At 35.0% G+C, this 17,291-nt stretch overlaps 1 protein-coding gene across 4 annotated transcripts in view; it reads left to right on the top strand.

Annotated features, from left to right (window-relative positions):
* The window catches only part of NRDC (nardilysin convertase), a 103,542-nt gene that overhangs the window by 39,615 nt on the left and 46,636 nt on the right, over window positions 1-17,291 (top strand). For 3 of the 4 annotated variants that reach the window (XR_003970703.1, XM_030324174.1, XM_030324173.1), the window contains exons 2-6: window positions 1,230-1,542; window positions 4,615-4,745; window positions 5,647-5,716; window positions 5,872-5,953; window positions 7,923-8,076. Coding sequence is in view for 3 of the 4 variants with exons in the window: in XM_030324174.1 (XP_030180034.1) it covers window positions 1,230-1,542; window positions 4,615-4,745; window positions 5,647-5,716; window positions 5,872-5,953; window positions 7,923-8,076 (750 nt within the window). In the remaining variant the exon portion in view is untranslated. The remainder of the gene's footprint in view (window positions 1-1,229; window positions 1,543-4,614; window positions 4,746-5,646; window positions 5,717-5,871; window positions 5,954-7,922; window positions 8,077-17,291) is intronic. The other variant, XM_030324175.1, reaches the window with a different exon arrangement.

Genomic DNA, 17,291 nt, shown 5'->3' with positions numbered 1-17,291 from the left:
ATTCTAGGTTAGGTATTTTATTGACATTGCATATTTTTCTGCTGTGATCTTTTTTATTTCCTTCCTTCTGCTAACTTTGGGCTTAATTTCTTATTTTCTAGTTTCTTGAGGTTCAAAATTAGGTTGAGATACTTCTGATTGTTTAAAAAAAATTTTTTTTTAATGTTATTTCTGAGAGAGGGGAGAATGAGCAGGGAGGGGGAGGGGCAGAGAGAGAGGGAGACAGAACTCAAAGCAGTTTCCAGGCTCTGAGCTGTCAGCACAGAGCCTGATGCAGGGATTGAACTCACGAACTGTGAGATCATGACCTGAGCCAAAGTCAGAAGCTTAGCCGACTGAGCCACCCAGGCGCCCCTCATTCTGAATTCTTAATACATGTATTTATTGCTATAAACTGTCTTCACAGAAGAGTTTTTGCTGTGTTCCACAGTATTTGGTATGTTGTATTTCCATTTTCATTTGTTTTGAGATAATTTTTTATTCCCCTCTTGATTTCTTCTTTAACTTAATTGTTTAGAAGTGTGTTGTTTAGTTTCCACAATTTTGTAGAACTTCTCACTTTCCTTTTGCTGTCAATGAGTAGTTTCATACCATTGTAGTTAGAGAAAATAGTTGGTATAATTTCAATCTTAAATTTGCTAAGATTTATCTTGTAGTCTATCATATGACCTGTCCTGGAGAATGTTCTATGTGCACTTGAGAAGAATGTGTATTGTGCTGCTGTTGGATAGAATGTTCTGTATGTGTATTGAGTACATTTTTTTTAAGTGTGGTTCAATTCGAATGTTTCCTTGTTGATTTTCTTTCTGGATGATTTGTCTATTACTGATAGTGGGGTATTGAATTCCCCTATAATTATTGTATTGCTGTCTATTTTTCCCTTAAGATTTGTTATTATTTACTTAATATATTTTGTTGCTTGGGTGTTGGGAGCACGCATATTTACAATTGTTACATCTTTTGATGAACGGACACCTTTATCATTATATAATGACTTTCTTTCTTTTGAAGTCCATTTTGCCTGATAAAAGTATGATGGGGCATCTGAGTGGCTCAGTAGGTTAAGTTGGCTTTGGCTCAGGTCATGATCTCATGGTTCGTGAGTTTGAGCCCTGTTTTTTTTTTTGTTTTGTTTTGTTTTTTAAATTCTGCTAAGATGATTACTTGTGTGACGTAATGAATAGCTGACTCAAAATGTTTGTGATTTTTTTTTTTCCTCTTTTTTTTAGATACATCAAATTACGGAATGGCTTGCAGGCACTTTTGATTTCAGACCTAAGTAATATGGAAGGTAAAACAGGAGATGCAACAGATGATGAGGAAGACGACGAAGAGGAAGAAGAAGAAGAAGACGATGATGACGACGATGATGATGAAGATTCTGGAGCTGAAATAGAAGATGATGATGAAGAGGGTTTTGATGATGAAGATGAGTTTGATGATGAGGATGAACATGATGATGAGGATCTTGATACTGAGGATAATGAATTAGAAGAATTAGAAGAGAGGGCAGAAGCTAGAAAGAAAACCACTGAAAAACAGGTGTGAATCTTGTCTATTATTATGTCTTTTTCTGATTTGGGAATTCTTTGGGATAAGTCCTAAATTCATGTTTTATTTCTTAATGTAAAAAAGGAAGTATATATATTTATCTTTTGATCTTTAGTAAAGGTCTATTTATTCTGTATAAAAATAATATTTAAAAAACATTTTGCTCTGATTAGGAAAGTATAAAAGCTCATTATAGAAATGAATGGAGTATGGAAACCAATTTGACAATAAATTTCATATGTATATAAAAAAGAAATGAAAAGGGGCGCCTGGGTGGCGCAGTCGGTTAAGTGTCCGACTTCAGCCAGGTCACGATCTTGCGGTCCGTGAGTTCGAGCCCCGCATCCGGCTCTGGGCTGATGGCTCGGAGCCTGGAGCCTGCGTCCGATTCTGTGTCTCCCTCTCTCTCTGCCCCTCCCCTGTTCATGCTCTGTCTCTCTCTGTCCCAAAAATAAATAAACGTTGAAAAAAAAAATTAAAAAAAAAAAAAGAAATGAATGGAAAATAAAGAAAAACTCAAAATGTAATGATCTCATAATCATAAGTCTCAGAGGTTTTCACTGGTAATATTTGAGGATCTGTGCAATTCTTAGCTTGGAATAGAGGGATAGGAGAGTATATTATCCTTGGAGGGACTGGAAAAAGAACAGGGTAGTGTAGAATTCTCACCTGGGCCTTTGGTTCTAAGCATCCTCATGGATAATTTCCGCTTAGTAATTTCATGTATTTTTTCTCTTTTTATGGGGAGGCACCAAATAAGTTGGAGGAATTGAAATAAAAATGGGCAGTTTGAACTTTGACTCTTGAACAATGTGGGGTTTAGGGGTCCCAACCTCCTGTGCAGTTGGAAATCCATGTATAACTTTTGATTCACCTAAAACTTAACTACTAATAGCTTACTTTTCCCTAGAAGACTTACTGATAACACAAACAGTTGATTAACACATATTTTGTATATGTATTATGTATTGTATTCTTACAGTAAAGTGAGCTAGAGATAATGTTATGAGGAAAATCGTAAGAGAAAGTACATTTGCAGTGTTGTATCTATTGAAAAATACAAGTTAAGTGGACCTGGGCAGTTCAAACCTATGTTGTTCATGGGTCAAGTATAATAACAATAAGTAAATATATCAATAGGGCTTGATAAGGAGAATTTTCCTCTCTAGATATCTTTTAAAGAATGCCTCCATTTTGCAGTAGGGAGTACCTACATTAGAGGATAATATTTTGGAGGCATTATAGTGGGATTGATCAGCAAATGTTTGTTAAAGCTAGTTTTTTGAATACTGATAATATATTCAACATGGTACAGTCAACATACAAATGAAGTAAGGTTCATATTATTAAGACTAAAATATAGATGTCCAATGTATTCTACCATAAGGTGGTCAGCCTTCAGAGATAAAAAGATGTGAGATATAGGTAGTGTAAATATGTTATGAGTAAATCCTTTTGATAGTCACTCTTCCTGGAAAAATTACTTTCTTAAAGAAGATTGTACCAGTTTTTTCACTTTTTTGTTGAAAGGGGATTGAGTCATGTTTGTGAGAAGCTATTTGCCCCTTGCTATGTAGATTATGAGTAATGCCTGTTTTGGGGTAACATGTTAGGACAAGTGGTTTTAGTTGGAAAACTTTAGTTATAAAAACCAAAATACTGAAAGGAAAAAAATATATATACATATGCCACTTGATACTTTGTATTAAGGTCTTTATAAATAAATTGGGAACTAATACATTAATTTAAAATAGATCTCATAATTCCAAATAGAGCAATAATAGGAAGAAATTATATAAGTCACAAAGTGAAAAGAACACTGACAGTCAGGAAACCTGAGTTCTAATTCTGGCTCTGTCTCTATCTGGATGGTTTTACGCCTTTTCATTTTCTTATTTCTAAAACAACAGGATTAGATTATATAGGTAATTATTTTTTTAAGATTTTATTTTTTCTTTAAGTAATCTCTCCCCCAATGTGGGACATGAACTGAAAATCCTGAGTTCAAGAATCACATACTCTTACTGACTGAGCCAGCCAGGTGTCCCTAGATTATATACATAGTTTTTAAGTCCTATTTTAGCTCTAAAACTGATTATGTTATAACTTAATAAGTGAATATTTCCTATCTAAAAGTTTCCTTCTATATCTGTTAGCAACTTTTCCATACTTTGGATTTCTTTATATCATCTGTCAACTGATAAGTAAAACTCTAGGGTTAAAGACTTGTTTTGACAGCCGATTTTATTGTCAAGACATAGTAAAATACTTTAGATTTATTATAGGGGTTGTAAGCCCCTTTGACTAATGAAGATGTGCATCCAGTATTTTGGTACCCCTTTTTATTTTGCTTAGGTGGATCAAACTCTAAATGTTTACCTTTTTTAGAACAGCAAGATCAGATTCTAGTGCTCATTTAAAAATGGTTTAGATGCTGCCTTTCTTTTCTGAAAACTCAGTTGATATATTCCCTCATAAGATATTGATTGCTAATGTTCTAGATCATATTAGAAAGGAATGCAGGAACCTAATGTAGTTTGAAGATGAAATCAAATTGTTTATTCAGATGCAGTGGTTATACTAGTGAAAGGAAAGATCCTATGACTGATTGTAACATTGGAAATGATTTATATTCATGAATGAATAAGTGTATGCAAAAGGGAAATAGTCTATGTAAGAGATGGCTTAAAGAGTAGCTTAGGGTTTTTCAGTGATTTTATGGTTTAATTTTTATTTGAAAAATGTGGATCTTGTTTAAGGTGAATATGAAAGCTAATAAAAGAAGCGGGAAGAAATAATTTTGAGGTTTTTGGAGAACATTTACCTAATTAAGAATTAACTACTTACCTGAGGCATCATTTTTAGCCCTCTCCATCTTCATCTTCCCAAAAGGAAGTTATTCTTGATCTGAAAGGTTTGATAAACTAACAAGGTTGAAATTTAAGTATGATACATACAGAATTATGATTTGTTCAGGGTTTTCTTAAGTCAGTTCTCAAGTATGAATTTCTCAAGTATGAATTTCTTGGGTAGATAATTCTCAAGTATGAATTTCTTTTCTAGCAATTGCAGAGCCTGTTTTTGCTGTGGTCAAAGCTGACTGATAGACTGTGGTTTAAGTCATCTTATACAAAAATGTCTTCAACCCTGGTCGAAGCAAGAAATCTTTATGGGGTAGTTGGAGCTGAAAGCAGGTTAGGCACCTATTAAACATCCCAGAACAGGTTAGACTGTAGTTTGAAGAAGTGGATATTCCCCTATTTTTTAACTGAGTTTATGTGCCTACAACTTCAAAATGGGATTTACAGTGTAAAATGAGGCTGTTTGGTTCTTCTGTAAACATATTTTCCATTTATGACACATGGTCAGGCTTTATGCCAGGTACATGCTATTTTTTGAAAGCTCTCTTTTTAGAGGAGTAACCATTTATCAAAACAGTCTATATCACCAAATGTTAGCCTTTTAAAATTGACATTTCTAAAATGTGGGGAAAGCTAATAATTCAACTTCCTATCCTCAAGGATTCAAATTGACTATTTTCCTCTTCTGTTTTGTGTCTTTTAATTTACAATCACATAATGGTATACCCTAATCATTTTTAGTGCATAATTTGGTATACCTGTTGGCCATCCATTTTGTTAAAAACTCTGATTTGCCCAAGGTATTGGGAGAATACCTACTGATCAGATATATGTTCTGTATATCATCAATAAGAAAAGAAGAACTAAAAAGCCTCTTTAAAGTTTAGTTCTGTAGTTTTTTTTAATAAAGACTTTCTTTTTTAACCATTTACTATCTTTATTAAATGTTTTCCTGACGTGTTATTTTTTACCGTTTTAATAAAAACAAAATTTTCTGAGTAACATATTGAGAAGTCTCACCTCTGATAACTGAGTTACTGAACACATAGTCGTTAATTGCGAAGATCTTTAGAAATAATCTACCTAGATAAATTATTTCTGCAGATTTCCAAAATCTATTAAGTCAGGAAACATACTTGGTTCGGAACTCTGAAATGCTGTCAGGAAATGATATTTGGGTGGGCTGGCTAGTCCCCTTTCCTTTTTTTTTTTCTGTTTCTGCTTTTTCCCTTAGGTCTGCACCTGTTCAGCATTTGGGAGGATGGCAAGAGGAGGAGCAGCAGGGTGAAACTGACACAGTTCTGGTGAGTTTCACTATGCTGCTCCTCCTGATTCTCAGGGAAAGAATTTTGTTACTTTCTGTTGGAAACATCCATCTCCAAGTGAATCCTTAATATGTGATGACAGTGTTATTCCTTTAGGATTGACTCACTATTTGCATGTGTTCTACTTACAACAGTCTGCAGCGGCTCTTTGTGTTGGAGTTGGGAGTTTTGCTGATCCAGATGACCTGCCTGGGCTGGCACACTTTTTGGAACACAGTAAGATCTTTACAGAATATTATTCCTGAGTGTGTTTTTTCCTCCAAATTTGTACAAATTGATTTTATTTATTTTTTTTTTTTCAACGTTTATTTATTTTTGGGACAGAGAGAGACAGAGCATGAACGGGGGAGGGGCAGAGAGAGAGGGAGACACAGAATCGGAAACAGGCTCCAGGCTCCGAGCCATCAGCCCAGAGCCCGACGCGGGGCTCGAACTCCCGGACCGCGAGATCGTGACCTGGCTGAAGTCGGACGCTTAACCGACTGCGCCACCCAGGCGCCCCACAAATTGATTTTAAAGATAAATAACTGGTTTTATAGAAATGTGATATGTTTAATAAAAGACTAAGAAAAACATTTATTTATTTTAAAAAAGTTTTTTAAACATTTATTTTTGAGAGACAGAGACAGAGTGTAAGTGGGGCAGGGGCAGAGAGAGAGAGAGAGAGGGAAACAGAATCCGAAGCAGACTTCAGGCTCAGGGCTGTCAGCACAGAGCCCGACACTGGGAAGAACTGTGAGATCATGACCTGAGCAGAAGTCGGACACTTAACTGACTGAGCTGCTCCAGCGCCCCGAAGGAAAAACATTTATTAATATCATAGGGGAAGACTTAATTTTAATCTCCTTGACTGTATAATTTTGTGGATTAGAATGAAGCCCACCTATAAAACTATTTTAAAATGTAGATTTTATTATTGTTCTGGTATGGTAAGGCCAACAGATCAGGAGATAGTTGCCCATCTCTAAGAATCTTATAACCTTGGGAAGGACTGCCTCTTCCAGGGTTAGCAATGCCCCAGGCTGTCAAACATTGGGAATACAGAAAATAAAAAGGCATGATTAATATCAAAACAAAACAAAATCTTCAGTTTAATTATGAATATACCTAAATAAAACCTGTGTGGTTGCTGTACAGTTATATTTAAGTCTATATTTGTTTTCTTGAATTATTTATTTATATTCTGATTTTCTAAGCTATTTGAGGGTAAACATGCACCTTAGGACTTTCATAGTAACAATCTGCGTATATGCTAATACTTACATTTTAACCTTTTTATAAATATTTTTAAAAAATAAAGTGCTTAGTTGGTGGGAATGCAAATTGGTGCAGCCGCTCTGGAAAGCAGTGTGGAGGTTCCTCAGAAAATTAAAAATAGACCTACCCTATGACCCAGCAATAGCACTGCTAGGAATTTATCCAAGGGATACAGGAGTACTGATGCATAGGGGCACTTGTACCCCAATGTTCATAGCAGCACTCTCAACAATAGCCAAATTATGGAAAGAGCCTAAATGTCCATCAACTGATGAATGGATAAAGAAATTGTGGTATATATACACAATGGAGTACTATGTGGCAATGAGAAAAAATGAAATATGGCCTTTTGTAGCAACGTGGATGGAACTGGAGAGTGTAATGCTAAGTGAAATAAGCCATACAGAGAAAGACAGATACCACATGGTTTCACTCTTATGTGGATCCTGAGAAACTAAACAGGAACCCATGGGGGAGGGGAAGGAAAAAAAAAAAAAAAAGAGGTTAGAGTGGGAGAGAGCCAAAGCATAAGAGACTGTTAAAAACTGAGAACAAACTGAGGGTTGATGGGGGGTGGGAGGGAGGGGAGGGTGGGTGATGGGTATTGAGGAGGGCACCTTTTGGGATGAGCACTGGGTGTTGTATGGAAACCAATTTGTCAATAAATTTCATATATATAAAAAAAAATAAATAAATAAAAAAAAAAAAATAAAGTGCTTAGTTTTTTTAGTATAAAACTAATAGATGAGCATTATGGAAAATTACAAAAGCAGAAATATAATGAAGAAAGTATTATCCAGACATAAGCATTGTTAGTATGTTGGTATATTTCTTCTGTTTGTTTTGTTTTGCACATGAGAAATTTCATTGTTGATAATAACATTGTCTACATCTTTGTGTTCTTTGACTTTGTGTTCTTTCCACTTAGTGGTATTCATGGGTAGCTTGAAATATCCAGATGAAAATGGATTTGATGCCTTCTTGAAGAAACATGGGGGTAGTGATAATGCTTCAACTGATTGTGAACGTACAGTCTTTCAATTTGATGTCCAGAGAAAATACTTCAAGGAGGCCCTCGATAGGTAACTAACTCAAAATGTATTTTTATTTTAATTATCTAACGACATTTTACAAATGGAGACATTGGGCATTTTTCTATGGTATTTCTTTTCAAGCTGTACTCTAATTCTGTAGAATTGTCATACTTTATCTGGAGAAATGAGCAAACTATTAAATGCACCTCGGCTCTTGTTCTGTAATATACTTAGTCTTTGTGTTGAAGATTACACTGAAACCCTTAAACACCTTTGAGTTTTATAAATAATGTATACTCTATTGACTCATTATTGCGATTATTTTTTCTAATTTAGTAGAAAATATGGAAAAACAGAAGCAAAAAAGGGGTAAGATTGTTCCTAATTTGATATCTAAGGATAACTATGGTTAATGGTTTGGTGTATGGTCGTCTATATTTTTAAATGTATTTAGGATTATTATTCGTATTCTATTATATTTTTATTTTAATTTTTAAATTTTAATTTCAGTATAGTTAATACACAGTGTTAAATTCATTTCAGGTGTACAGTATAATGATTCAACAATTCTAACTATTACTAAGTGCTCATCAAGATAAGTGTATTCTTAATCCCCTTTACTTATTTGACCCATCCTCTTACACACCTCCCCTCGGTAGTTAGTTAAGCGTCTGATTTTTGAGTTGTCCCTTTTCTTCCCTTTGTTTGTTTGTTTTGGTTCTTAAATTCCACATATGAATGGGTTCCTTTTTATATTTTAAACAAGACCTATCATTTTTATACATCATGATGTAATTTATAAAACCTAATTTTAAGGGATTGTGTGTTATTTTTATTGTATAAGGAATAACATAATCTGTTTAACAAGTTACATATGATTGGTTAGTTGAATTGTGTTCAGTTTTTAAAAAAAAATTTTTTTTTAACGTTTATTTATTTCTGAGACAGAGACAGAGCGTGAGTGAGGGAGGGGCAGAAAGAGAGGGGGGAGGGACACAGAATCCAAAGCAGGCTCCAGGCTCTGAGCTGTCAGCACAGAGCCCGACGCGGGGTTCAAACTCACAGACCGTGAGATCATGACCTGAGCCGAAGCCAGACGCTCAACTGACTGAGCCCCCTGGGCGCCCCTGTGTTCCGTTTTTAGTATTTGTAATGCTGTGATGAATATCCTAATCTCTGTGCACATCTTTAATTATTTTTTAATTAAGTTCTAGGAAGTAAAATTGCTGAGTATATTTGCATGTGTATTTTTTTCATGCATGTGTATTTTTTTTGCATGTGCATTTTTAAGGATTTTTTCTTTTTTTTTCTTTTTTTGAATACTTCTATTACTTATTTTTTAAAATTTACATCCAAGGTAGTTAGCATGTAGTGCAATAATGGTATCAGGAGTAGAATCCAGTGATTGATCTCCTACATCTAGCACCCAGTGCTCATCCCAGCAAGTGTCCTTCTTAATGTCCCTTGCCCATTTAGTCCATCCCCTCTCCCACAACCCCTCCAGCAACCCTCAGTTTGTTCTCTATATTTAAGAGTCTATGTTTTGTCCCCTTCCCTGTTTTTATATTACTTTTGCTTCCCTTCCCTTATGTTCATCTGTTTTATATCTTAAATTCCACATGAGTGAAGTCATATGATATTTGTCCTCTCTAATTTCGCTTAGCATAATACCCTCTAGTTCTATCCATGTTGTTGCAAATAGCAAGATTTCAATTTTTTGATTGCCGAGTAATACACCATTGTATGTAAATGTACCACATGTTCTTTATCCACTCATCAGTAAATGGACATTTGGGCTCTTTTCATACTTTGGCTGTTGTCAATAGTGCTGCTATAAAACATTGGGGTGCATGTGCTCTCTTCTCTTTCATTCTTGATTTTATTTATTTGTGTCCTTTCCTTTTTCTTTTTGATCACATTGGCTAGGGATTTATCAATTTTGTTAATTCCTTCAAAGAACCAGCTCCTGGTTTCATTGATCTGTTCTTTTTTTTTGAGATCATTGATTTCTGCTCTACTCTTTATTATTTCCCATCTTCTGCTTGTTTGGGGTTTTATTTGCTGTTCTTTTTCCAGCTCTTTAAGGTGTAAGGTTAGATTGTGTATTTGAGACCTTTCTTCATTCTTTAGGAAGGCCTGGATTGCTGTATCCCTCTTTTGACCCAAAAGGGATCAAATCTGCATCCTGGAGGTTTGGGGCTATGGTGGTGTTATTTTCATTGACTTCCATGTACTTTTTAATTTCCTCTTTAACTTCTTGGTTAACCCATTCATTCTTTAGTAGGATGTCTTTTAATCTCCAAGTATTCGTGGTCTTTCCAAATTTTTTCTTGTGAGTGATTTCGAGTTTCATAGCATTGTGGTCTGAAAATATGCATGGAATGATCTGGATCTTTTTGTACTTGTTGAGGGCTGATTTGTATCCCAGTATGTGATCTATTCTGGAAAATGTTCCATGTGCAAGGCTTTTTTTTTTTTTTTTTTTTTTTTTTTTATAGCTTTTGATACTCACTGTAAAATTGTTTTCCAGAAAGTTTCTGTCCGTGTGTTAGTAGAGTTTTGATGTCACAAGGTTGCAGACCAGAGTCTACACTAGAAAATTCTAGATAAATATAAGATTGAAATATAAAAAAAGAAATCTTGAATTTGATCAATATAATGTAAGCCCTCTGAGGGCAGGGATTTTTATCTATTTATTTGTTGATATCTCTCCGGCATCCGGAATTTGATAGATAATCTATACCAATATTTGTTGAGTGAATTAATACTGTTACTTTATAGAAAAAATTACCATAAAATTAACCCATAAATGACCAGAAAATTCTCAAAACATGACAAAAATTCAGTTTTCTTAAAGAAATTGTCTTTTCCATTGAGAGATTTTGACCCATAAGTTGAAAGCATATGCTGTTCTTCTCAACGGAATAAATATTTATGTTCCTCTATCCCCAGTAAACAACTCTTTTGCTAAAACAGTGTTAAAATACCATTAAAATTGACAATATTACTTTGATAACATTTATAATAGGATACAACATTCTAGTTTTTCTTCCTTAATCTCTAATATGGCTGCCTGTGTTCAGTGAACTATTTAAAAACTAGCTGTTTTTAATTGTATACTTTAGAACATGCTCATAGCACACACATTTGATACTCAGTGTATTAGTTTCTGTAATTAAACATTTAATTTGAAAATAACCAAAAGATAGGGACAAAACTAATCAACTAAGGCAATGCAAATCATGTTCAAGATTATCTTTCCTGTGAACTTATAAAATCAAGAATACTCTGAGGATGACTGCATGTTTGCTCTTGTTTCAAAGTTCTTAGCTCTCAAGATTTCACAAAATCCAAACAGATATTTGTAAATGTGGAGAAATCTTGAGCGGTAGTCAAGTTGAATTCTCATGACTTTATATTTGGTTAAAAAAACAAACCAAAACCCAAAAAACAAAAACCAAAAGACCAAACCCCAAAACAAACAACAAATAACAATACCCCTAAACTGAAAATACCCACATTTGATTATATCTAAATATAAAGAAGGAAAAAGCCTATTTTGATGGAAAAAAGATTAGGTGAAGAGTATGTTGAATAAATTCTGACCACCTCAGAGTTAATGAAGCATGGTGTAAAGTCTAGTTAAAGAACTTATTTCATTTCTTCTTTGGAGACTATCCATTTTTGATTTGAGGACTGCTGTAGGAAATCAGAAGATATTTATACATTTGTTTCTACTTAGAAAAAAAGAAGCTACCAGAAATAAAAAGAATGCTACTATATTAATAGAAAATAATTAGAATATCATCATGAATTTATGACATAAATGATAGTGGTAGAGCATTAAGTATTGTATCCATTATAATTTATATAATATACTTCTACAATTACTAAGGAATAAAAAGTCTTTTAATCATTTGGAAAGGACTCCTATAGCATGTATTAAGTGGTAGGATTTTTTAATAGGTCAGTAAATCCAATTCCTTCACACAGGTCACATTGTTTGTTAATATCTTGGATCATATAAGTAAAAAGTTGAGGCAATGACTGAATTTTTACTCTGGTAAGTAAATGAGAATGGAAGCTGCTTTTGCCCTGATGGCATTTGCTAATTTCAATATATTTGGACTTGGCTACATCAGCGTTTCAGGGCAAGCGCAAGAAATATCAAAACCCTGAATACCCACAAAGTGGGGTATCTAACAGGAGATCTTCCTTATAGTAATCTGGGACTCAGGTTGAGGAAGTGGATCAGGCATCCAAAGAAATTACAGCCTATTCTCAAAATGCCTGAGTTTTCTGGTGAACTTCAAGTCTTCATTGTGAATTAAAGTGGCCCAGAACTGGTAGTGTTCTCAGATGCCTGAGAGAAGCAAACACAAGTTCTTTAAAAAGAAAATGCTTGCATTGATAGATAAATGGATGAAGAAAATGTGAAATATGTCTACATAGATATAGACAATGGAATATTATGCAGCCATAAGGTGGAAGGAAATCTTGGGGTGCCTGGGTGACTCAGTTGGTTAAGCCTCTGACTCTTGATATTGGCTCAGGATGTGATCTCTCGGTAATGAGATTGAGCCCCCTATCAGGCCGCCCCTGCTTGGGATTCTCTCTCTCCCTCTCTTTCTGCCCTTCCCCTGCTTATGTTTGCTCTCTCAAAAATAAATAAACATTTAAAAAAAAAGGGGGGGGGAGGAGAAATCTTGCCGTTTGCAACAACAGGGATGAACCTAGAGGACATTAAGTTAAGTGAAATAAGCCACACAGAAAAAGACAAAAACTGTATGATCTTAACATATGTGGCACCAAAAAGAAAAAATATAAAATAATAATAATAATAATAATGATAATAATAATAATAACAATAAAATAAGAAGGAAAAGAAAATCCAAACTCTATAGAAACAGACTGGAATGGTGGTTACCAGAAGCTGGGAAGATGAGGACATGGTGATCAAAGGGCACATGTCTTTAGTTATGAGATGAATAAGTTCTCAAGATAAAGTGTTCAGCATGGGGACCGTAGTTAATAATACTGTATTGTACACTTGAAGTTTGCTGAAAGAATAGATCTTCAACTTTCACACACATACAAAGAGGAAATTATGTAGGGTGATGTGTTAATTGTAATCACTTCAAAAGGATACGTAATCGAATCATCATATTGTGTGTTTTAAATATATATAGGGTTTTTTTTTGGTAAGTTGTACTTCAAATAAATGTGCAAAAGAGAAAAAAGAACAAGAAAATTCTTCATCCTAGGCTTTGCATTGCTCCTATAAATAGTTTTTCAAGTAAAATGATCAGCATTTAGTCAAACGTAAGCAGGCACACAAAACAAGACATGAGTTAAAACAGAAAACAAGGATTAAAAAAAAATGTTTATATATTTTGGATTGAGAGAAGGTGGAAGGGCAGAGAGAGAAAATAAAGATTTTTAATACATTAGAAATCTTAGGCATTGGAATGGTTAGACACAAATTATAAAAATGTTTGCACTTTGTTTTTAAAGAAAGAAGGCACAAGTTTGAATATAGTTGCAAGGAATAGGAAACTGTAACATGACCTATGAGATTTGGATAATAAAAATAAAAAATATCTTGAACTGAGATAGGATGATTGAAATTGAAAACCTAAAGTTCTGGTTTGGGCACCTGGGTGGCTCAGTCGGTTGAGTGTCTGACTTCTGCTCAGGTCATAATCTCGCGGTTTGTGAGTTTGAGCCCCACATTGGGCTCACTGTGTCAGCCTGTCAGCACACAGCCCACTTCAGATCCTCTGTCCCAATCTCTGTGCCCCTCCCCAACTTGTGCTCTCCCCAAAATAAGTAAATGTTTAAAAAAAAAAAAAAAAAGGAAAACCTAATTCCCTGGTTTAAGAAAAGAGTAGATACAGTTGAAGACAGAATTAGTGAACTGAAAGGCTGAAAGGCCAAAAGATGTTCCAAATGCAACATAAAGAGGGGGGAATAAATACAGAGAAGAAGAAAAGAGGCATAAAGGATATAGCAGAAATGTCAGTATATCTCGGAGTCTTAGAAGGTGGGAGAGAAAAATAGAGAAGACACAATATTTGAAAGGTTGATCATTGGAAACTTCCCAGAACATCAAATTAAAGGTTAAAGAAACCTAACAAATTCCAAAGGTGGACGTTAAAGGAAATCCAGAGGTGCCTGGATGGCTCAGCTGGTGGAGCATGTGACTCTTGATCTTGGGGTTGTGAGTTCGAGCCGCATATTGGGTGTAGAGGTTACTTAAAAAATAAAATCTTTAAAAAAATTAAAGAAATTCATATGTAGAAAAACAGTGATTTGAAGAAAACTAAATATAGGAAATGTTTGCCAGGTTAAAGGTCAAATTTCCTTCAAAGGTATATTAGATTGATAAATGACTATTCAGAGTAGTGAAAGGTTAAAGACAGTTGGATATCTGCAATAGCCTGAAAGAAAATAACTACCAACCACAAATTCTATACCAAGCAAAAATATCTTTAAAAAAAAAATTTTTTTTTTAATGTTTGTTTATTTTTGAGAAAGAGAGAGAGACAGAGCACGAGCAGGGGAGGGGCAGAGAGAGAGAGACACACACAGAATCCGAAGCAGTTTCCAGGCTCTGAGCTGTCAGCACAGAGTCTGATGCAGGGCTTGAACTCACAAACCATGAGATCATGACCTGAGCCGAAGTCGGATGCCCAACTGACTGAGCCACCCAGGTACCCCAAGCAAAAATATCTTTCAAGAATGATTGTAAAATAGACCTTCAGATACACAATTAAGTTTGCCACCAGCCAACTTACTGAAGGAAATTTCTGAAGAATTTATTTCAGGCAGAAGGAAAATGAAGATCAGAGATGAAAAAAAGAACAATGAAAGTCATTTTATGTGAATAAATATAAATGAACATTGATTAAAACAATAGTGAAAATTTAAACGTACAAAATTAAAGCAACAATGGCATATCAGTCAGGAGTAATGGTAAATGCAGTAAAAGGTATTTTGAGGGGTAAGGTATTGATTAACATTAGACATTGATAAGTTAAAAGTTAAAAGGATGCATGTAATATTTTCTAGGGTAACTTCTAAAAGAACAGGATTTGAGTGTAAAACTTCCAAACAGCAAAGGGAAGACATTTGGAATAATTAAAAAAAATTTTTTAATTAAGTGACGTTAGGTGGCATCAATTCTTAATTTCAAAGGAACTCACAAAAAAAAGAGAAATCAAGGGAGGCTACATGAAGGAGGTGTGTTTTCTAGGACCTGAAGGATGAGTACAAACTGGTTTGGGCTGGAAGCAGCATAGGAGCCAAGACCCTCTACCCTCTTCTTTTTAAATGTGTATTTATTTTTGAGAGTGAGAGTGTGAGCAGGGGAGGGGTAGAGAGAGAGACAGGATCTGAAGCGGGCTCTGTGCTGAGAGCAGAAAGCCCAGTGTGGGGCTCGAACTCATGAACCGCGATATCAAGACCGTAGCCAAAGTCTGACGCTTAATTGACTGAGCCACCCAGGCACCCCAAGCCAAGTTCCCTTTTTTAATGACTGATAGAGTACTTGCTTTCCAGTGAAATCTCTTCTCAAGTGTTAAGAGTTGAAGTTGGGACATGGCTGCCCAACTTGAATGAAAAATTTCAGCCTCCCCTGCAACAACAAGGAGTGGCCTTGTGGAAAGTCTCACCATTGAAGTGTAAATGTAAGAGAGATAGTGTCTGAACTTACACCTCAGCTGGAAAGTAAATGACTCTGAAAGTCACATGTTGAAAACAACAGTGCCATTATAAGCCTGAGTCCCTGAAAGTCTGAGTGGAGGAGAGCTACCTACTTAATCTGGTTCAATCCAGCCTGGACTGTCAAAATTGCAGGAAATAAACTTCTGTTTTGATTGACTAATGACATTTTTGGCCCTTTTGTTATAGCAGTTAATATTATATGTTTGTGTGTGTGTGTGTGTGTATGTGTGTGTATGTATTTCTTTTTACAAAAACAGAATTATCATACCATATGTACTATTTCACTTAAATGCATAGTATCAGTACATATCTTTCTATAATTTTTTGAACCTTTAAGTTGAAAGAATAGTACAAATGATACCCATTACATTTTCTTGTTCACTTGCTTTATCTCTCTATATATTCTTTTTCTGAACAATTTCAAAGTAACCAGGCTTCATGATACTTTACCCTTAAATACATAAATGTGCATCTCCTATTGAAACAGACATTCTCCTACAATGCCATAATACCATATCTTAAGAAAATTTAATAGTCCCTTACATTATCTAATATATAGAGTGTATTCAAATTGAATTGTCCTCCAATTATTTTTTAGCTGTTTTGATCTATGATCCAATCAAGGTACATGCATTGCATGCAGTATGTCTCTTTAATCTGTAGTTCTCAGATTAGATAAATTCGTAGAGACCAAAAGTAGAATAGTGGTTGCCAGGGACTAGGAACATGGGGAAAGGGAATGACTTTTAACGGGTATAGGGTTTATTTAGTGGGCAATGAAATTTTCTGAAATTAGTGTTAATGTTTTCACAATCCTGTGAATGTAGTAAATCTGTTCAATTGTGCACTTATTTATTTATTTTTTTTAATTTTTATTTATTTTAGAGAGAGACAGAGTGCGAGCAGGGGAAGGGCAGAGAGAGAGAAGGAAACACAGAATCTGAAGCAGGTTCCAGGCTCTAAGCTGTCAGCACAGAGCTGACGTGGGGCTTGAACTCCTGAACCGTGAGGTCATGACCTGAGCTGAAGTCAGATGCTTAACCGACTGAGCCACCCAGGTGCCCCAGTTGTGCACTTTAAAAGGGGGAATTTTGCAGTATGTGAATTATTTCTCAGAGTTTCAAGAAAGTTAGATGTGGGTTCTTGAAAAAACTGATGAAATAGATAAGCCTTTCACGAGACTGGTCAAGGGGAAGAAAAAGTAACTTGCAGATGTCAGGAATGAAAATGAATATGACTTACGATTTTTCAGATATTGAAAATATAATAAGATATTTTGAATACTTATGCCAGTAAGTGAAAAAAAAAAAAAGAGAAGTGTGTAATTCTTAGAAATATAATTTATAAAACCCACACAAGAGAAATTATAATTAAAAAGTTTGAATAATCTGGGGAGCCTGGGTGGCTCAGTAAGTTAAGTGTCCAACTTTGGCCCAGGTCATGATCTCATAGCTCGTGGGTTCAAACCCTGTGTTGGGCTCTGGGCTGACAGCTCAGAGCCTGGAGCCTGCTTTGGATTCTGTGTCTTCGTCTCTCTC

Source organism: Lynx canadensis, chromosome C1, assembly GCF_007474595.2.
Source record: "Lynx canadensis isolate LIC74 chromosome C1, mLynCan4.pri.v2, whole genome shotgun sequence".
NCBI classification, from domain to species: Eukaryota; Metazoa; Chordata; class Mammalia; order Carnivora; family Felidae; genus Lynx; species Lynx canadensis.
This window is presented reverse-complemented; position numbering and strand designations above follow the sequence as displayed.